Source organism: Procambarus clarkii, chromosome 80 (assembly GCF_040958095.1).
Source record: "Procambarus clarkii isolate CNS0578487 chromosome 80, FALCON_Pclarkii_2.0, whole genome shotgun sequence".
Lineage (NCBI taxonomy): Eukaryota > Metazoa > Arthropoda > Malacostraca > Decapoda > Cambaridae > Procambarus > Procambarus clarkii.
In genome coordinates this window covers 16,391,421-16,415,082 of record NC_091229.1, presented here as the reverse complement: position 1 = coordinate 16,415,082, position 23,662 = coordinate 16,391,421, and the positions used below count along the sequence as shown (strand labels likewise).

General features: G+C 37.6%; 1 protein-coding gene across 1 annotated transcript in view; it reads left to right on the top strand.

Annotated features, from left to right (window-relative positions):
* The window catches only part of LOC123746243 (G-protein coupled receptor GRL101), a 172,761-nt gene extending 154,333 nt beyond the window's left edge, over nucleotides 1–18,428 (top strand). Inside the window, exons 17-21 of the mRNA XM_069315055.1 lie at nucleotides 3,078–3,295; nucleotides 5,378–5,546; nucleotides 9,259–9,445; nucleotides 14,020–14,217; nucleotides 17,643–18,428. Of these exons, the coding sequence (XP_069171156.1) occupies nucleotides 3,078–3,295; nucleotides 5,378–5,546; nucleotides 9,259–9,445; nucleotides 14,020–14,176 (731 nt within the window). The 3' untranslated portion in view covers nucleotides 14,177–14,217; nucleotides 17,643–18,428. The remainder of the gene's footprint in view (nucleotides 1–3,077; nucleotides 3,296–5,377; nucleotides 5,547–9,258; nucleotides 9,446–14,019; nucleotides 14,218–17,642) is intronic.
* Nucleotides 18,429–23,662: the final 5,234 nt, after the last annotated feature.

Genomic DNA, 23,662 nt, shown 5'->3' with positions numbered 1-23,662 from the left:
ACCTGTTTCTGGGCCCTGGCTGCTGTACACTGGAAAGCCTGCTTGTAACTGGAACTTCTTTGGTACCTGTTTTAATGTAATTACAGATGTCATTCATAGTAAATATGATTGCAGGTGTCATTAGTGATGATGCCTTGCTCTAAACTTACCTAACTTCATCTTCTTAGTTTCCTACACTGAGCTTTAAATTTGCTCTGTACCTAGTGTTACCCAATCTCCTAATTTTTATGTAATATCAAACAACCTTATCATTGTGTTCATTGCTGTCTTCTTTTATGTGCTAGCCATATGCTGTATTGTGACTACCAATTTTTGTCAACTACCATTCAAGCTGTCATTGCAATCAATCTTATATTGTTTCTGCTATATTGTGCCTACCAATTTGTTGTCAACTACCATTTTAAGCTGTCATTGCAATCAATCTTAGCTACCTATGTGCTTTAATATACTGTACCTACAATTTTCTCTCATCTTTTTTTTTTTTTTTTTTTTTTTTCATTTCATGTAATCTGTTATCATTTTTTTGTCTATAAATTTTGCATGTATTTACCTCCTTAAAATTTTCTTAGATTAAGGACCTGCCCGAAACGCTGCGCGTGCTAGTGGCTTTACAAGACTGTAATTACCATATTTGTATCCTCACATTCCTTATGTACATTCTTGTATATGCATAAATAAATAAATAAATAAATAAAATAAATAAATAAACTATATTCAATCATAATGATAGACACCAATATGTAGGCATCAGTGACATACCCTTCCCCACTCTACCATTAACCGTAGGAGTGCCACAGAGCAGCATCTTGGGACCTCTCCTATTTCTTATATACATCAAGGATTTGCCAAGTGTCTCAAACATTTTTAAACCTATACTATTTGCTGAAGGTACTACTGTATTATCTGTTCAAACCCCAATCCACACTCACTAAATAATATTATAAATAGCTTATTAAACAAGTCCACAAATGGATGTCAACCAACAAACTCTCACTAAACATAGAAAAGATTTACTACATTTTATTTAGAAGTACTAATCATCAAACCAAATTCACCTTCAGATAGACAATTTTAAAATTAGCATTAACAATTCTGGAAAGTTCCTTGGTCTATACATAGAAAAAGAGAATAAACTTCAGTGCCCACATAGCCAAAAAAGTTTAAAAAACTGTTGGTATACTCTCTAAAATTAAATATTTTAGTTCATAAAGGAGGCGATACCTCCTTCCGTATCTCCGATACGGAAGACAAACAATTGCTGTCTAATATCAAATCTACCTATACATGTATTATAAAAAAAATATTTGAACAAATTATTTACAAACAGCTCTACTCCTACCTTGTAAAAGTCAACATACAGTACAAAGTCCCTGTCAGTTTTGCTTCCACTCTCAAAAAAGAGTACCAACGATGCAATCATTAGTCTGCTTGATATAATCTACACAGCCCTTGACAAAAATGAGTTCCCGACTGTGCTCTTCATTGATCTGAGAAAGGCCTTTGATACTGTAAACCATAACTACCTCTTACTTAAACTTCACCATTATGGAATCCAAGGCCTTGCCTTCAACTACACATATTTGATCCTATCTTAATGACAGACACAAATATGTAGCCATCAATGATATAACCTCCCCCACTCTACCATTAGCCATAGGAATACTACAGGATAGCATCCTAGGACCTCTTCTATTTCTTATACACATCAAGATCTGCCTAATGTCTCTAACATTCTTAAACCTATACTATGTGCTGCCTTCATCTACACGGACCCAAAACCCACACACATTAAATAATGTAAATAACAAATTTAAAAAGTCCACTTGTGTGTGTCAACCAACAAACTCTCACTAAACATAGAAAAGATCTATTACATTTTATTTGGAAGCAAATAAACAAATTAAAGTTAGCTTCAGATAGACAATGTTAACATCAGCAATAAGAAATGGAGAGTGCCTTGGTCTATACTTACACAAGAGACTAGACTTCAGCACCCACATACAACACATAACCAAAAAGTCTCAAATAGTTGGTATACAGTACTTTCTAAAATCAGATATTATGTTCCAAGCTCTGCTCTCCTCTCATTATACTATGTGTTAATTTAACCCTATCTTACATATGGTACCTGTGCATGGGGTTCAACCACTGCAAACTACCTCAAGCCCATCATCGCCCAGCAAAATTCTACTATCTGAACTATAACAAACTCTGTCTTCAGACAACACTCAGCCCCACTCTTTAAATACCTAAACATGCTAAACATACTCACTCCACACAGTCTCTTATCCTAATTACATGTACAAAACCTTCTACCTACTGGTAAATGCTAATCCTGATCTGAAAGGCTTCCTTGATAGATGCAATAGAACCCACGAGCACCACGCCAGAAATAAATATCTTTGATATTCCTAGAGTCAGACTAAATCTGTGCATGAGCTCCATGCAAATAAAAGGACCCAGTCTATGGAACTCGCTCCCTAATGAATTAAAAAATTGTCCAAATTATACCTTATTAAAAAGTAACACCAAAATGTACCAAATTTCATCCTCAGTGTCCCACTTTGTGCTACCCCACTCACCCAATTTAGTACTTAAGACATTCAACTTTATCAATATAATCTATTCTATCAGTTTGTAATATAGTAATTATGTTTAACTTAAATTCTGTTGTCTTTATTTTTTAGCTTAAGGACCTGCCCAAAACTGTTTTAGTGGTTTTGCAAGAATGTTTCACACAATTCCCAATGTATGTACTGTCTCACAAAATGCAAATATAAAGTTGTACATTTCTGAAGAAATTTTTTACGCAATATTATTATTTGTAAATTGTGCATTGTGAAATTCTGAAGCATTTCTGCAAATGCCCATAGGATGGGTCTGAGTTCCATAATAGACTATTGAATCTAACTATATATTCTCAGTATTTTCATTATTAAATATTACTGTATTATACTATAGTTCACTTCCCTACTTTGCCTTTTTGTACATTTTAAAACTTAACCATTCATAGTCTGAACTGTGAATATTATAGTGTAACATTCAGTGACCATTGTTAATTTATGTTCAATGAACAGTGCTGAATTTGGTGTCGTTTTCTGTGATCGCCGGGTCATATTGGGGTATGTATCAAGCTGCACGCACCTCCAGCGCTGCCGTCAGGAGTGACCAGCAGGTGAGGGAGTCCAGCATGGCCACCAAGATGACTCTCATTGTAGTGACAGATGCCGCTTGCTGGCTCCCTATCATACTGCTGGGCCTTGTCTCTCTTGCCGGTGTCCCCATCCCTCCACAGGTTAATAGTCACTGGTCCCTCGGGCCAGATATTCCCTAATACAGTAATAATAATAATAATAATAATAATATTTTAGTTTTTTATTCATACAATAGGCAATACATTGAAAAAGTTAAAGTGGTTATCTAGTGGGCTAAGTACTGTAATTTTAGTGTATGCCTGTCTTCCTTAAATATCACTGAAAAATTGTATATAATTTGATATATAAATTTACCACTTCAAATATGTTAGTACAGTATTGCTTCTTACAAGAATTATATATGTTCATCTTACCTGATATGTTCATACCTGATATGTTAGATTAAGGACCTGCCCGAAATGCTATGCATGTTAGTGACTTTACAAGAATGGAAAAATACCAATATTATGTAACCTCTCAAATGCATTTTACCTTCTTGTAATAAAAATTATTATTGTTAGTAGGTGTTGCCCCATTAAACATATAAATTAAGACTTAATTGTTACTGTATGCTCAAAACGCTCTGAGTATTAGTAACATTATAGAAATTACATTTTGTATCATTGAATACTCTACTGTATCATACATACATACTCCACTGTATCATAGTTTATTATGGGACTGCATACACTCACTTATTCGCAGTCTCCGTGGTGTAGTGGTAAGACACTCGCCTGGCGTTCCGCGAGCGCTATGTCATGGGTTCGTATCCTGGCCGGGGAGGATTTACTGGGCGCAATTCCTTAACTGTAGCCTCTGTTTAACGCAACAGTAAAATGTGTACTTGGATGAAATAAACGATTCTTCGCGGCAGGGGATCGTATTCCAGGGACCGTAGGATTAAGGACTTGCCCGAAACGCTACGCGTACTAGTGGCTGTACAAGAATGTAACAACTCTTGTATATATCTAAAAAAAAAAAAAAAAAAAAAAAAAAAATATTAACCAGTGGGTTCACGAACTGAATCGTAATATTCATCTTAGGGTTGATAAACCACTATTTTTAAAATAGGAATGTTGTACATTATCATATAGTGAAAAATTTCAGTGAAAGTGATCAAATTAGTTGATATTATTACAATTTACAGTATAACCTTCAGTAAATAAGTTGTGAAAAATATCAACATTTTTAAATCCACATTTTTCTACAATTTTTGTTAAGTACTGTATTATACAGTACTTTACACTATACAGTATACAGTACATATTATATTGGGGAGCCGGTCGACCGAGCGGACAGCACGCTGGACTTGTGGTCCTGGGTTCGATCCCGGGTGCCGGCGAGAAACAATGGGCAGAATTTCTTTCACCCTATGCCCCTGTTACCTAGCAGTAAAATAGGTACCTGGGTGTTAGTCAGCTGTCACGGGCTGCTTCCTGGGGGTGGAGGCCTGGTCGAGGACCGGGCCGCGGGGACACTAAAAGCCCCGAAATTATCTCAAGATAACCTCAAGATACAATTGTACCATAGTGTATTATGCCTTGGCATACCTTGAAAAAGTCAGTGACCTTGGCTAAAATTTTATGCAAAGATGTCCCCATGCCTTATATTGTACCACCATAAGCTTTTCATAAAGAGTTTACAGTACCATACTGTAGTTTGGTGGATCTATTAGTATGTTGATGTTCAATTTCCTTTGTAATCATTTCCTATCAGAAGTTTAGATGTGCAAATTACAGCAGTAATTATGGGATTTAGGCCTGGGGCCATGTACCTGAACCTCTTAGGATATTTAATACCATATTTTTGTTTTTGTTTTTTTTATAAACATGATTTACCAATAGCTTTATATCCAGTAGTGGTGCATGAACTATTTGTAGTAGAACTGGTTGAGGGTGTATACATTGTCCCCTTCTTCCGAACAAATTTGAGAGGTCTTGGTAATTTTTGACTGATGGAACGTCATTCAACATTTATATCATCTATCCTGTGAAATCCAAAGTTCCAGCATTTGCTTCTCTATGATGACAATAACTTATCACTCAAGCTATTTTGTGCTAGTTTCAAATTGTGGTTTTCATGGCTATGTTGTCATTCAGTTTAGTTACATTTGTGCTTTAGTGAGGAAAGCTTATTCTAATGTTCCCCAGCAATTAATTAAATCCCTGTTTTCCTTACACAAGGTGTTTGCATGGGTGGCAGTGTTCGTGCTGCCGCTCAATGCTGCCATCAACCCGCTGCTGTACACACTCTCAACGACACCTTTTTTAGGCAAGGCCAGAGAGCGAGTAGTTGATGTACGACACTCCTTCAGATGGTCCATCTTGCGCCGCACTGCCTCTCCCACTACTGGTAAGTGTGGTAATGGGGAGGAACACGACATGTCTACTCCCTCTTGGGTAAATGTGGGTGTTGGAAGATTTGTCTACTCTATAGGTAGATATTGTAGATATTGGTATTGGATGACAGTCTATTTCAATTAATGATAGGTGTTTTATCCCTTTAACTGCGCAAAGCGCCTGCAGGCCCACGTCTGGGGTGCGCTACACGCCTCCGGGTATTTGTATTTTTCACGTTCCATTCAAAACTCCTGCGGCTACATGGGATTCACATCAGCTTCCTCAGGGATCTTGTAAACAGATGCCATCTTTAAAGTATGCTTGATTATCCCAAGAGTTTAGTTAGCTTTTCTGACTGTTGCACCCACCTGTTGTACAACTTTTAATGGGTGGTGGATTTTGATACCTAGGTCCTTTTCTTCATCAATCTGTTGTAATGTATACTATTAATTTGGTAGTCATGGCATGGGTTGTTATGCCCCACATGCAAGGTCTTGCTTTTATCAATATTAAAAAACATTTGCCAGTCTTCTGACCATTTGAGGAGTTCATGTAGATCTCTGTGTAAGGTTTCAATATCATTATCATTTCCCACTTTACCATATATCTGTGTGTCATCTGCAAATTTGATGATGTGGTTTGTAATATTCTCATCTGTGTCATTGATGTATATGACAAAAAGCGTTGGCCCTAAAATGAACCTTTGTAGCACCCCACTTAGCACATTCTCCATTCAGATTTGTTTCCATTTAGTACGATCCTTTGTTTTCTTTCCTTTAACCATTGTTTTATCCATTCTAATATTTTACCATTTATTCCATAGGCCTGTAATTTCCTTGCCAGTCTTTCATGTGGTGCCTATTCGAAAGCTTTAACAAAATCCATGTATACTACTTCCACCGGAAGGCCTTTGTCTGAGTAGCTGGTTACCATTTCCAAAAATGTGAGCAAATTTGAAAAGCAGGATCTGTTTTTAACAAACTCCTGTTGTGTCGATTGTACAAGATTGTTCACTGAAAGCTGGTGAATGATTCCCTCCCTGAGGATTCTCTCTGTGAGCTTGCAGATGTGAGTAATGTCAAGCTGATCGGCTAGTGGTTTTCTGCCATGCTCTCTCTGCTTTTTTTGTTAAATTGGGATGACATTTGCATATTTCCAATCTAGGGGGAACAACCCCTTGGTCCAGAGATTTTGTGAAAAGTAGCAGTAGGTATAGTTCTTCTGCCAGTTCCTTTAAGACTTTGGATTGGATTCCATCCACATCTGAGGCTTTTGAGTCTTTTAGTTTGTCAATGTTCTTTCCAATTATTTTGCATGTTATGGGTATATCCCTAAATTCATTCTCCTTCAAACATTTGTGTGGGTGCTGGGATGTCATCCAACCTTTTGAGTGTGAACACTGATGTAAAATAATCATTTAGTGTGTTTGCTGCCCTTTTATCATCCATTATAGCTTGGTTAGTCTCATCTATTAAGGGTCCAACTGAGTACTTTGTTTTAATTTCATCTCTTATATAGGCATAGAATGATTTTAGATCTTTGTTTTGGGCAAGTTTTCTTTTGTAGCTTCCTTTAGCTGATCTGATTTTCTGAGTGGCCAAGTTTAGTGCCCTTTTGTATAACTCATAATCAGTGATGTCCATCGGGAATATCTATGTTCTCCAGAGGTTTCTCTTGGTTACCAATGCTCATTTTATGACCTATGTCATCCATCGAGTTCCCTTTCTTGGTTTTTCTTCTTTTTGGCACATATTTATAAGAGTTCAGTGATGACCCTGTTGAAATTTTGCCATGATGCTTCCATGCCATGGTCGCCCATCAGCTCCCTCCAGGAGATGGTTTGCAGTTCCTCTCTCATTCCTGGATAGTCACTTCGCTGGTAATCTAGAAATTCATCATCTTTGACCTTTATGTGGATTTCTATATTTGTAGTCCATCTTAAAATATAGTGGTTGCACAAGGGGAGAGGGGGTTAACTTTTCCCCCCACATTAATTTGATCAATCATATCCTCTTCTATTGTTAGCACAGATAATACAGATACTGGATGTGTCTCTGTTTCAATAGATGATTGCCATTTCCAAAAATGTGAGTAGGTTTCTACACACATGCATGCAACTTCCTAAGAGAATTCCTTAGGATTCTCGCCATGAGCTTGCAGATGTGGTGATCTTGCAGTTAGGCTGATCGGATGGTAATTTACTGCCGAGCTCTTTCTGCCATTTTTGAAAACGGGAAACATATGCATATTTCTAGTCTAGTGAAGCTTGGTCCAGGGGAGGAGAAAGATTGGACCAAGTATATTACTTAGTAATTTGCTAAATTACTTCAATCATTTGTAATTACAGGATGAGAGCTATGCTTCTAGCATCTCGTCTTCCCAGTACTCTGTGTCCTGTAACGCTTTGAAACTACTGACTGGTTTGGTCTCCACATCACTTAACTTTTTTCCTCACTTAACTTGTGTGTATTGGCTTGTATTTATTATGGCATTAAGTACATGTTAAAAAAAGCATGTTAAAAAAATGTAAAACTCGATACATACCTTATACATTATGAAGGGTCCTGGTAGTACAGTCGGGTTCGTTCTCGATGAACAGTCGAGAATTCTGGGTTGAATCCTGGGCGGGACAGAGATGGTTGGGCACATTTCCTTCACCTAATGCCTCTGTTCACCAAGCAGTGAGTAGGTACTTAGGCTTGGTTAGTTGGCTTGTTGAAAACCAACCTGTGAAAGCCTTTCAACTGTCCTCTTTGCTCATATGCGCACTCAGGCTAAACAAAGGACGTAATTTTAAATGGAAGGGGCTCGCAAAAGTGATGTACTGTCTTGCTTTCTGTTTTGGGTCCTCTGGCTTAGGCTGTTACGTTAGGATAGGAAACTTTAAATTAAGGGTTTTCATGATGTTTTGAAACCTTAGGAGAACTTCCTGCCCTCCTACCCTACCAGAGGACCCTTAACTTGATGTTTTGAAAAAAAAAATCAATTATTTTTCATTTTCAAATTACTGTACAGTACAGCCATTTTTGGCCGTAGTGCAAACAAGGGAACAGCGACGTAATTTACAACAGGGACAGAAATGGTTGGACACATTTCGTTTTGCCTAATGCCCTGTTCAGCTAACAGTAATAGGTACTCAGGAGTTAATCAGCTTGTTGTGGGGTCAGTAATTCAACCTTGTGGGGGGGAACGGCCTCGATAAAAGCCTAACATGTATAAATACATTCTGGTTTCCTATCTCATGACACAATGAATTATTATTAAAAATTATTATTATTATCCCTGTTACACAATTATTTTGCAACCAGGTCTCAAACAGCTGCACATTACTCAGCTATCCCCCACTGCCCAGGGTTCAAACCCAGGCCTTCTTGGTGTGGGACAAGTGGGTGTTTATTTCTTGCTTTGAAATAATAAATTCTTCTAAGCAGAAATGACCAAGCTTGACATGAGTTATATTTGTAGAAATTTTCAAAATAATTGTATATGTTTTTTAAGGTTTTGCAGAGATTAAGTCACAATAATATGATTAAAAATTCGACACCCAACCCACACACAGGAAAAGAAAGGAAGTGACGAAGTTTCAGTCCATCCTGGACCATTATCAAGTCGTCCTAGACCCGATAATGATCCAAGATGAACCAAAATGCAATTGCTTCCTTTGTTTTCATGTGTGTGTGTGGGTCGGGTGTCTTAAAGGTTTGTTTTTCCTTTGATATAAACAGGAGTAAGTGTTTCTGGAGAGCCCGCAATGGTAGTCAAACCCAGTGATGTCACCGCCCCCACCATTGTACTTTCCCTTGCCAACCATCGTCACCAGCCGCGCCAACTGTGCACCCAACTCTCTGCCACCAACAGCTCCACACATACCAGCATCCTGAATAACACCCATAAAACCCCTGCTCAGCACAGGTTAGGAAAAAAAAAAGATGTGGGTTGTTTGTCTACATGTTTAAACTGTTTAAATCCCTAAACATGCTAAACACACACTCACTCCACACCTTCTTTTGTGCTATTTACATGTACAAAACTTTGTTCCTAAATGCAAATCCTGATCTGGAACTCTTCCTTGACAGATGTAATAGAACCCATAATCACCACACCAGAAATAAATATCTCTGATATTCCCAGAGTCAAACTAAATCTGTGCAAACACTCTATGCAAATAAAGGGACCTGATCTATGGAACTCGCTCCCTAACAAATTCAAACGCTGTCCAACCTATGCCTTATTCAAAAGTAAAACCAAAAAGTACCTAATTTCATCCTCATACTTTCCTAACTAGTGCTTCAAGTTAACTATCTTGTGCTACCCACTCCCCTAATATCTGTGCCTAAGACATGCAACTTCACAAGTGTAATCACTGTCATCAACTTATATCATATTTATGTTGAATACAAATTTTACTACAATGTACCTATTAATATTCATAAAATTTTGCTACAAATTATTTATTATGTTAGATTAAGGACTTGACCGAAATACTATGCATGTTATCAGCTCATCCTCCTGTTTTGGTAGTACTTATAGTAATGATGAGGACCATAGTATATATTGTATACCGACGTACAACACATTAAAAAGTAGAAATCTGAACTATTGAGTTGGGCAAAACGGAAAACAATTTTTTTACTTGTGTTGCTCTGACAATCTACCCTAACCTAACCTTCCTAGGCCTAATACGACACAATATCTGAGGCCTAATATAGTATATATATGTGTGCTATATTAGGCCTAGGAATATTTAGGTTTGTTTTTAGCTTCATTTGTTATTTTAAGAATTCCTTACTAGTCAATATACTATCTAAAAGCTAAGTACATACGAATTCGTAACTATTGACGATTGTCACAATAGGTACTATCTAAACAGAAGGATGGGATACATAGTGGCTTTGCAAGAAGGTAAAAACATCAATGTTATGACTCTCACAAAACCAATGTACCTTCTTGTATATATAAATAAATACAAACTTAATAAATGTTGGTACAGAGTCACCGTTATACTAATGCCCACTACAGTATATGAACACTTGATCATCTGAACGGCATCTCGGGTTCCCATTTTTGAGTCATAATCCACCATATAAAGCAATCAAAATGTCCAGATGGCTCACTAGTGTCCTGCTGTGATCCACACTGCCCTAGTCAGCAGTGCTATGATCATTCTTGTAGAGCTAATCCTCTTTAATTTCAAAGTTCTAATAGAGCAAGGTAATTTCACATGTATTAATTAGTATAATTGGTGGACTAGTTGTGGTGGTGTTTTCCTTGACACTTGCCATCCGTAGCCATTGGCTTTGATTCGTGTGGTCATTCCCTCACATATTCCCTTGCCATTGTTGTTGTATAGCAGGCATAGACCGGCAGGAAGGAAGGCATTCTTAGTTAATCTCCATAAGGCATGGAGTCTTTCAGTCAGTTAATCCCAGTCTCGATCCTTATTCCATCTGTAAGAGACAGGCCAGGAATTGGATGAGTTAGGGTAGGCACTGTATGGTGTGTGAAGGGATAGGAGGGTAATAGGGATTGTGATGGGAGGATGTCATGGTTGAGGATTGGGATGGTAGCTAGGGTGAGGATTGGGATAGTAGCTAGGGTGAGGATTGGGTGGTGGCTGGGGTGAGGATTGGGTGGTATTAGGAGTGTGAATGGGTGGGCATGGGGAGTGGGTGGGTGGTGTCAGGGGTGTGGATGGGTGGGCATGGGGAGTGGGTGGGTGGTGGGGTGGTAAGTGTTTGGAGTCCTTTCAATGGTGAGGTCTGTGCTTGGGTTCGGTAGTTCAGACAGGGGTGCACCAGAGACTTGTACAATTGAATAGTTATCAGAAAGGTGGGTTTCACAAGCTCCATGTTTATTAATCTATTGATTTCCAATTGTAATTTTTCATTTTCCAACAAAATATTGCATAGGCTTTATTTATATATATTCCAAAATTACTTTATTTATTTATTTATATACATACAAGAAGGTACATTGGAGTTATGAGAGAACATAGCATTGATGTTTTTACATTCTTGTAAAGCCACTAACACGCATAGCATTTCGGGCAGGCCCTCAATCTAACAAATAATTTTAAGTAAGTAATTTCTAACAAAATTTAACATTTTTTAACAGGTACATTGTAAGAAAATTTGAGGATTATTTCAAGGTATAATGCAGTAAAATAGGCATACAATATAACAACCATGATGTAAGATGATGGCAATGATTACAGTGGTGAGGTTGAATGGCTTGGGTACATATATTGGGGGATTGAATAGCACAAGATACAGTGCAAGTTTAAAGCACTAGGTAGGAAACTATGAAGATGAAATTAGGTACTTTTTGGTTATATTTTTAAATAAGGCAAAAGTTGGACAGCTTTTCAATTCTTTGGGGAGTGAGTTCCATAGACCAGGTCCCTTTATTTGCATAGTGTGTTTACACAGATTACGTTTGACTCTCGGGATATTAGAGAGATACTTATTTCTGGTGTGGTGATTATTGGTTCTATTACATCTGTCTAGGAAGAGTTTCAGAACAGGGTTTGCATTTAAGAACAGGGTTTTGTAAATGTAAATAGGATAAGAGAATGTGTGGAGTGAGTATGTTAAGCATATTTAGAGATTTAAACAGGGGGGCCAAGTGTTACTAGTTTATATCACCTTTAAACTTTTGATGCATAGTTGTCCGAATTGTGAATCACTTCGAGAAATGCACCTTAAACATTCATTTGAGGGAAGCCCTTTTGAGATTACATGACTCCTAATTGACATTCAAGCATAAACTCATTTCATAAATACGGAGAATGACTCCTGCATATAATTGATTTGGGCCCTTTGTTTTGAAGACAGACTGCATACAGAACCACTGCTCACCAATATTTAAAATATAAATAAACATCTTGTTTAACTAGTTTTTAATCTTCACCGGTTTCCATTCACATCCAGGCTTGACTCTTCAAGAAACAAGCTCCAATTCTAAGGGATGCAACCCAGTAGATCTAGGTATAATGCAGTAAAATAGGCATACAATATAACAACCATGATGTAAGATGATGGCAATGATTACAGTGGTGAGGTTGAATGGCTTGGGTACATATATTGGGGGATTGAATAGCACAAGATACAGTGCTATTCAATTTGGAATTTGGTGACATTTGTTGACTGTCTCTGCCAAAGTAATTACCCAAGTGTAGTTACAGGAAGAGAGCTATGCTCGTGGTGTCCCGTCTTCCCAGTTCTCTTTGTCATATAACGCTTTGAAATTACTGACAGTTTTGGCCTCCACCACCTTCTCGCCTAATTTGTTCCAACCGTCTACCACTCTGTTTGCGAAAGTGAATTTTTTTATATTTCTTTGACATCTTTCTTTAGTTAATTTAAATCTATGACCTCTTGTTCTTGAAGTTCCAGGTCACAGGAATTCTTTCCTATCAATTTTATCAATTCCTGTTACTATTTTGTACGTAGTGATATCGCCTCTCTTTCTTCTAGTTTTGGCATATTTAATGCCTCTAACCTCTCCTCGTAGCCCTTGTCCTTCAGTTCTGGGAGCCACTTAGTGGCATGTCTTTGCACGTTTTCCAGTTTGTTGATGTTCTTTTTAAGATATGGGCACCACACAACTGCTGCATATTCCAGCATTGGTCTAACAAAAGTCGTGAACAATTTCTTTAATATTTTGCCATCCATGTATTTAAAAGCAATTCTGAAGTTAGAAAGTGTAACATAGGCCCCTCACGCAAGTTCTTTGTGATCCTCAGGGGATAGTTTTCTATTAAGTTTTAGTCTAAGTGTTTTCCTCCACACCTTGCCCAAAACACTATGCATATTAGTGGCTTTAGGTATTGTATGTACAAGCTCTATCTATAAATCCAACAGTATGTTTGTAACTCTGCATCTATGTATGTACTTTTCCTAAATAAAATGTTATTATGTTATGTTATCTAGAACCACCCATAGATCTCTTTATTTATCAGAATTCTATAAAGATTTCTCACATAATTTATAGATTGTGTGGGGTCTGTGTTCTCCTATTCCACATTCCACAACATGCCATTTATTTACATTAAATTCCATTTGCCAAGTAGTGCTCCATATACTTATTTTGTCCAGGTCTTCTTGTAGGGCATGACATTCATCTAAGTTACTGATCTTCCCTATTATCTTAGCATCATCAGCTAACATGTCATATAATTCTGTATTCCATCTTGTAGATTGTTTGTAGACAATGAACATTACTGGTGCAAGAACTGAACCCTGCAAGTCTGATACACTTCCTCTGATTACTGCCTTCATTTTTTGTTTTCAGAAAATTTTTCATTCATGTTAATATGTAAAGGCTTTTGTGTTTATGCTCATATTATCAGAGGAAAAATGCAATATAATGCTCAAGATATATTTTTTATTTATGATTAAACAAATTATAATGCATTCACCATTATAATGAATATGTAGTAAATTTCCTTCATCAAAGTTTAGTAATTGTTAAGCGACATTTTACAGATGTGAAATGCGCAGTCTTGGAACTAGTTTAGGTGAGGTACCAGCCCAAGGGGAGATCATTCCTCTTAGTGACCTAACCTCCGAGGACCACGCTATCCTCGCAATTCACCTATCCCGCAGAAAGCCCACCAGGCATCGTCCAGACCTCTATGACTGACGTCTACACTCATCATGGGTTTGATGTCTAACAGTCCCACTGTAAGTTATTATTACCTTGCACTTTTTCCAGGATGGCTGGGCTCATTAGCCAGCACCACAGAAAATTTGGCAAACATAGAATCAATAGTTTCTTATTTATGTAATCTTTATTGCTCCCCTAACTCTTTAAGAGTGCAATTCTCTTAGCCCTGGGTCACCACTAACACAATTATGAAAATATTTGAAATAAAAGTTTCTTCTTTGTAAAAAAAAAGTTTAAATATTTAAATAATTCATGTACTGTACTTGGGCACAAATTTATTCAATTCTACCGAATTTTTTTGAATTTGGGTAAATAATACAGTATACTGTATAATGCTTTGAAACTACTGACGGTTTTGGCCTCCACCACCTTTTCACTTTACTTGTTTCATCTATGACTGTTTGCAAAAGAAAACCTAATAGTTTTGTTGGGACCTTTGTTTCCTTAGCTTGAAACTGTATCCTCTTGTTCGTAAAGTTGCTGGTTTTAGGAATTCCTCTTTGTCAATTTGGGTTAATTCCTGTTAGTATTTTGAAAGTAATGATCATATAACCTCTTTTTCTTCTATATTCTAGTTTTGCCATGTTTAACGCCTCTAGTCTCTCCTTGTAACTCTTGTTTTTCAGTTCCAGAAGCCATTTTGAAGCATGCCGTTACACCTTTTCCAGTTTATGTGCTTCTTGATATTTGGGCACCATACAACTGCTGCATATTTCAATTTTGGTCTCACGAAAGTCATGAACAGTTTCATTAGTACAGTATTTCACCAACCATAAAATTAAAAGCAAGTCTGAAGTTGGAAAGCTACGCAGACAAGGAGGGTAGAAATAGCCTAAGCTACTCTATCCCTTTGAAATGTGTTTTTTCTTGTCTCAATAAACATACTTGAACTTGCTACGCATACACTCCTCTCTCAATGTTCTTTGTGTGTTCGTTTGGTGACAGTTTACGATCCAAAAACACCCCTAGGTTTCATTTTTTTAGCTCTAATTCCTTTCCACATAATTTGTAAATTGTGTGTGGTCTATTTTCTCCAATTCCACAACATAGCATTTATTTACATTGGATTCCATTTGCCACTTACACTCCAAGCACTTATTTTATCTATATCAGTTTGAAAGGCATCACAATCATCTGCATCTCCTATCTTCTGATAAAGAAGATACTGGGGACCTTCCCCAGTATCTTAGCATCATCCGCAAACATATTCATATAATTCTGTAATCATTCTGGAAGATCGTGTATGTAGACAATGAACATTACTGCTACAAAAACTTAACCCTGTGGTATTCCGCTAGTAATGCTCCTCCAGTCAGATTACTGCTCTAAAGTTTGTTGTTACTTCAAATATGGTGACAATAAGCACAGACACTAAGGAAATATATATATTTGGACGAATGTAGTACTGTATATAGAAGGTTGCAGGTGAAACTTTGCTAGAAATTATGTGATAGAGAGTTGAATGCTAGGCAAGTAGAGTGCACCGAGAGTCAGTGTTGAAGGGTGCGATATCTCTCAAGCATCTGTACTAAACCACTCTTGAAAGTAGACGACTGATTGATGATGGGCAAGCCACCCAAGAGGTGGCACGAGCATGGTTTGGCAGGTTTGCCTGTAATTGGTAATTTTTTTTTATTTTTTTTAGTAAATGTATAGTGTGCTGATGTTGCATTTAATTGTCAGGCTGCTATAGCAAGGGGAGGATACTGCTAGACAGTATGTACGAGGGTGTCCAGTTGTGTACTGATTATTGATTGAAGATTAAGCCACCCAAGAGATGGCATGGGCATGAATTGCCCGTAAACTGATTATATGCTATCGACGGCTTGTATAATCGGTCCACACCTCGCCATCCTCGAACTGTAGCGTAGCAGGTTAGGGAAAAGGTATGAACTGTACACTTAGGAAGAGGTATTAATTGTAATTGGTGAATTATGTAGACTTGCAAACCCATCTCATTAAGCTAATGAGTTTGGAGTGGGTATATTATGGGCATAATATATATACTCTCTATACTGCCCTCATCTGTTAGAAAAATTTTCATCCATGTCAGAAATCTCCCAGTCACCCCTTCAGCATGTTCCCATTTCCAGAACAGCCTCTTGTGAGAGACTTATCTAAAGCCTTTTTTAGGTCCAGATGGACATAGTCAACCCAATCACCTCTTTCCTGTAGTATCTGTTTTTATAAAAAAAAAAAAAAAAAAAAAAATGTTACACAGGATCTAACTGATCGAAACTCTTGCTGTCTGTACGTTATAATGTCATTACTCTCAAGGTCTTCAACCCAATTGGATTTAACTATTTTTTCTAGTGTTTTGACTACAGTACCATACTCGTTAATGATACGGGGTCTATAATTTAGAGATTTCTCTCAATTACCATTTTTATAGATTGGTACTATATGTTTGCATTTTTCCATGTATCTGCTAAGATTCCTGAGCACAAGGATGTCTGGAAAATTAATTGGAGTGGAATGCACAGCTCAGTTGCACATTCTCGCAGCACCCAAGATAAAACTCCATCAGGCTATATTTCATCCTAGCCCCATGAGTAATTTTTCCACTTCGGCTTGAGATATCTTTATATATTCTATGGCATGCTCTGGAATTGGTATTTGGTCTGGCTCTCTGGTCCCATGTGGCTTTTGTGCAGTTCCAAATCTGCACGGTCTTAGTATTTTGTGTATAAATTATTATATTTTTCTCTTGCCGGCTCTCTAGGGAATACAGATTCCCTGCAAAGAAGCAAGGGCACTTGTGACACCAAAGGTGTTTAGGACTGCCTCCTCCCCTCAATGAAGAAATCATGACTCCACACAATGCCTAGATGTTTGTAGTTCAAGGATGGGAGAAGGTGCCTGATCATCCCCCTACCAAACCATCAAAGGGCCGAACCTAAAAAAGGGCTGGAACAAAGAGCCCCAATGAGCATCTCTTCTCCCTTCCAAAAAGATTTCAAATGCCTCTGATGAGACTTGGGCACCACAGAACCCTTACCTTAACCACGAGTCCACAAAGCCTATACCCACAGAGCTCGCAGGCCCACAGTGGAATAGAATCACAATGCTAAAATACCCAGCTCACCAGCTGAAAAGCAGTGGCCACCAGCACATAGAAAATCTTCATCTTGGGGGGGGGGGGGGGGACAAGAGTAAAGGGGGAAACAGACAAGAGGTACAGGGACCAGCCTTCTCCTGATCATGAGCAAACACAGTCTGCCAAAACACTAAGTAAGCATTAAAAAATCCAGTCCCCATCAAGGTATCAAGGTCACCAAGAGATGGTGGCCCTCGGATAAACAGTAAAGGGATGGGACAGGGGTAACAGGCTCTAAGAAATGGCACTTTATATACTGTATTAAAAAGCAATTTTCTAAACTTTTTCACTTGGTTTCGCCTAAAGAACTTGCATAAATTGGAATAACACTTCTCTGTATTGCAGAATGATTATTGGGGGATGATGCAGGGTAGATAAAGACAACTCAAGATACCAGCCCTCCAAGTGACAAGATTATCCACACGTTCTAAGAGGAAGCAACATCTAGTATATGTTAATCTGAACAAATACACAAGGGCCGTGACGAGGATTCGAACCTGCGTCCGGGAGCATCCCAGACACTGCCTTAATTGACTTAGCTACGACAGGGTTAAAAGGGTTGAAACCAAAGTTCTACTGAACTTACTGGATCCCGTAGCCTCTCCGAAGCACAAACCAGGCTTTTACACAACCCCCCCCTGCACTCGAGCTATGTCAATAGGCCGTTCTCCCTCTTCGCCCTTACATCATCACACACAGAGATCACACTAACGTGATGCATCAAATGAACAAATCCACAAGGGCCGTGACGAGGATTCGAACCTGCGTCCGGGAGCATCCCAGACACTGCCTTAATCGACTGAGCTACGACAGGGTCTGGGATGCTCCCGGACGCAGGTTTGAATCCTCGTCACGGCCCATGTGTGATATGTTAATCTGTCATGAAACAATGACAACAAAAGACACAATCTTTTGCAGATACCAAGCAGCAAAAGTGCAGGACCTCTTGGATCATCTGGCTCTGATCTCAAAGCAGGTCATGCCTGAGGTTATACAGGTTGTATACAGTATATGCATAAGGTCATCATCCAAAGGCATACAGCTGCTGTCTAATTTACTTTCCTACTCTGTGCCTTGGTGTAAGGGCCCATGGTCCTAGACTTAAATAGACCAAGATGTGTGACAACGTAATTCAATGCCGTTTCATTATTCCTCTAACCATTTGTGATGTCTGACCTCATCATTACTCTATACTAACCCATAAGTGAACTTCTTCCGTTCCGGAAATAAGATTTTTACCATACCACAGTAAAGAAGTTTATTAACATGGTATCTATGAACAGGTGTGTTGACATTGGTTGACATGGAGTTTCTCATAACTTTGAAGTAGGTGTTGAAGATTTTTACACAATGTAGTACACAATATTAGTAACCTGTAGTCTAGAGTGGCGGGTGATTCAACAACTCATGGTACCTGGATGGGTGTTCTAGGAGTTCTACCTCCCAGCCAAGGGTCAGGCATGACTTGAGAAATTTGTTAAACAGGCTGTTGCTCAGAGTGACCCACATATCCACTACAGACCGGTTGGTCTAGCATTTGTTGCAGCAAATTGTCCATTTTTCTTGACTTCCACTTTTGTTCCCAAAATATTTCTTAAACTGCACTTGCTGGGAAGATGTTGAACAATTGTGGGCCTCCGATATTCGTATAGTGTACTCTGTGCTTATAGCACCTACTCTTCACTGGCTTTATTCTGCATTTCCTTCCATATCATTCATTCCAGTATGATGTTTGACTGCAAATTTGGCACCTGGCCCTTCAGTATTTTCCATGTATATTTATTTGATATATTCTCTAGAAAGGTGCAAGAAGTATTTTGAGAGCTTTGAGGTGATCAGAGTACAGTACTATAGTTTAGGTGCTTTATCATGGCTGTGTGTCAGACATGTTCTCTATCCCTCTCATTACAGCGATCTTGCCTGCTCTGAAGGGGGAAGTGAATATAAAACAATTCTCGAAGGACAGCAAAAGTGATTTGACTAAAGTAAATAATGATCAAAAGGTGCCAAGCCGAGGAGACTGTAGCACCATCAAAGTTGCACGATTATCAATAGGCACTAGACATCACCAAGGATGCCAATACAAGAACAAAAGTGCACAAGGCAAGCGATTTAAATTGTGATTGGAATTCCTAGATATAAAGGTTCTTGTAATCCATCTTATAATTTTTTTAACCGAAGCTGTATTTAATAATTGCTCCCTAAACGTTAGGTTGTCTGACATTCTTCCCAGATCCTTTATATAATGCTTTCCTACTATGAATAGGTGTATTTTGTACTCTATTTTGTTTAAGGTCTTAATTTTCTTCATACCTAAACACCTGGAATATATCAATATAATTATCAGTAATATTTTGAATAATAAACCAGCTAGCTTTTGGTTAGCGAGTTTGATGAATGCACAAGGGAACTCTAGTGGTGATCGGGGATTGGTTAAAAGGAGCCGTTGTCACAACACGAGATGGAGCCACTCCAGGCGACATGTTGGTTACAACTGGGGGCTCAACCCTGCCACAAAAGTGGGAGGGGAACAGAGAGGGTCAGTTGGGAGAGTCGCCAAAGGATCCTGGCCTGGGCCTAACGAAGCCAGGGCTACAGACACCGACTTTCCTATGTTCATCAAAATCCATCAACCCCATAAAAAATCAACAAAGATTTTGATAGAGTTGAGCTTTGACATAGCTATGAGATATGTATGAAGTCTGAAATTTAACAATCCATGGGTTACAAAATAATTTATAATTCTCATTGTAGGAGGGACAGGATGTCTGTGCTTAGGTATATTGAGGTTCCCTTTAGGTTAACTACCGACTGCCTTGGACTCTACCCACAACAGTTGCCTAGCCTCCAGATACCTAATTTATGCTAGGTGAGCAGACAGTTCATCAAAATGGCAGTTGCCACCCAATGTCACTAGGTTTCATCCTTGAAACTAAAAATTGTAATCTCAAAATTACTCCAATAGCCTTCCTGTAACAAAAAAATGTTCTCTGGGCTGTCTAGTGCATACGAGGTGGGGAATGACTCTAGAAGCTGGGAAAGGTACTAAAGATGGCAATTGTAACAAGCTATACAGAACTGTCATTAACCCTGTAGAGGAACTAGATAATGGAAATGTCACCTTGAGACTAGTGAACTAATGTCTAGTGAACATTCTTTAACATACAGTACCTACTGAGCTGAGAGTTTCAAGGCTTGAGGAAGAGTCAATATCCTCCCAAACACAGATCAAAATGCATTTAGTAAATATAAAAAAAAATGCACAAAGCTGGGAAAACTATTTAGCAGTGTCGAGAAAAATTTCAAAACGTCCTAAATATCATTGAGGATGCCAATACGAGAGCAAAAAGACAAAGACAAGACTAAGTACCTGTAATGTCAAAAGTATCAAATTCACAAGGGATTCTGTCAAGGGATAGTGGAAAAGTAGGACTATCATCCTGAAATTCAGACACTGATCAAGGAAATGTCAGAGCAAGAATCACTAGAGTAACAATTTGATCAAGAGGTATTACTAATTATTAAATCTGACAAAAGGTATATCGAAGATTACAAAATACTGGTACTGTACTTCACTAGTAACAGCGGTGCTTTAGTTATTCTAGTGAGGTCATGCAAATGTGTCACATTGGTTCCTTGTGGTCTAGGGTAACAGAGGGTGCTGCATGACAAGCCTATAGGTATGGCACACTTACTGGTGGAAAGTGAGAACAGAGTAGTCCTACATGGTAACTGCGGTAGAATCCAGCCAAAGGGATAGCTTTAACATGAGGGTACAATGAGAGGTTACACCTCATTTGTGCTGTTAAGTAGCCACACTGGGAAGCTAGGCATCTTCAGTTTTTTGAAAGCTCAAAATTGCAGATTCGATATACAGAGCTCTCTAAGCATTTGCTTGAAAAAAGCAATAGCTTTGGGAAAATAGATGTTTAATTATAAGGGTAATTACTACCTTTACCTTGTACTGTAGTTAAAATCTAAGTTTTTTTTTTTATGAGAGAATAGAAAACATGTAACTCCTTCAACTACTTTAAGATTAATAAGTATAAAGTTAATTTAATATAATATTTATATTAGAGAAAATAAATCTAGGAAAACAAATATTCATATTTTATAATGAGGCTAAAATTATTCACTTAAGAAAAATTAAAGTACAGTACATGCAAACAATTCACCCAGAAAGATAACTTTTATTAAATTATATACATACTGTATTCTGGAGACCAAAAGTGTACATTTGTTCTTGACAACAAAAAACTTAATTTTAGGTGTTCATTTATGTTTTAAGCATTTTAAATATTTACACAATTCCTAAACAAAATCATAGATTAGAAATTTATCACAAATTACAAAACTGCTGACATAATTATATTTAAAGAAAGGATGGAAGACAAAACAAAAATAATTCTGCTTGGCTACATGAATAAATCAATACTTGATATGCTTTCATATTCAACAATGTAAAAATTTACATCCCATTTTGAGATACAACTGCAAAATTTATCAGATATACATTGTATATTATTTATACATATAGCAGGATCAAGGATCTACCACTCTTTCATAATGAAAATATGTTAAACAGAATGACTGGCATGAAGCAATGTTCTGCTTCTTGATCTGAAGCTACAATGTCAATCGTCAAGGTAATGAGCAAGACTTGGTCCATTCCATGTAGAGCAACAAATTAGTTTATCCAATATTTTTTTTTAATTTCTTCTTTAAGTGCACACAATATAGCCTATTTTGTGAAAGTTCTGCCTACACCGTAGCTCTTGCGGACAGTTCTTCTTACACCACTTCAATTACAGTACAATACAACTGAAGTAGTATAATGCCTCACAGCACAATAGAATTTTCATTTTAAAGATAATAAAGAATATGCTACACATGAAAGGCATTTAAAACCCTTTATTAAAAATTTAGATTAGTTTCAAAATGTTTTTCCCATGGTATTTTCAACAATTGTTATTCTTCAAATAAGAGAGAACAATCACAAAATACAAGTAAAATGCAAGCTTACTGTACCTTAACTAACGGCTAACATTCTGAGTAACAAGTTTACACTGTTTGATCGAGGCTGACCAAGTATTGCTCTTGTCTCGTGAAGGTTCAATATAGCTTGCATGAAGGCACTGCCATGGCAACAGCCTAAGCTTGGGTGTCAAACCAATCACTTTAGAAATATTACACATTTCAATCATTTTAACCTATGAAATTATTGTTACTGTATCACTTGTCTAATGAAATAGGTACAGGGATATTACATATCACTGTATTGTAACAAAGAGCATTACAGCATTTGGTTGAAATTGTTACACTACACACAGTAGCTGCCTTAAATATTTCCCTGAGACTACTGGACATCAATCTGGGCATACTAATGTCTAAGGCAAATACAGCACCACATAATTTATGCGCGTGTTCTTATTATACACAATTACTGCAAGCAACAGACATATAAATACCTTAAGGCACATAATTAATGTCAAACTGCAAGGCAACACCGATAGATAAACACAACGTGTGTGTGTGTAAAGAGTTACTATACGACTGCCCTCGAGTACTGTACATACACACGAGGAAGTGGGTGCTTAGAAACGGAGATAAAATGGGAAAGGGAGAAAAAGGCACAAAAATAATAAGAAAATAAATAAACAAAGGAATGAAAGTGTTAAGGGAAAATAGTACAAAGGTAGAAAAAGTTAAATATATAGAGATGCACTAAGTATAAAAAAAGAAACTAGAAGAAATTAAAGAATGGGAAGATCTCTTTATAGGCAAGAGGGAGAAAAAAATTAAGCTGGATAAAACCTACTGAACTACTAGCCAAAAAAATAATTTATCCTAAGTGAAGGTCAGTTTTTACTACACAACATGGGGAAACAAGCTTCTGGAGTATGAAGCTATGTATGAATGTCTGTGTATAACTGATTGCATTTATTTAAAGCTTCATACATGTTAACATTCAAACATGACTTCAATAAGTTTATCTTTACAGGTACTGTATATAAACTACAGGAATGTTTTCTTTTTTGTGATAATTACAGTGGGGAAATGCTCATTCTTCTCACATTCTCATATAGGCTCCTGCAAGAAGCATACACATGTGTTATGTATGTGCACAAGTCACATCCAACAAAATTACAGTACAGTACAGTACAGTGGTGATGTAGCTTCACAATACAGCCCCCTTGCCATACATTCCATAGAAACATATCAACAACAATCACACACACACATTTTTTAAGGTGGGGAGGGGGGGAAGGGGGGAGACATTTTCCTGACGATAGGAATGGAATATATGGAAAGATGGTAAAAATAACATTTTAAATTACACCCAACCCATTCACTATACTTTACTG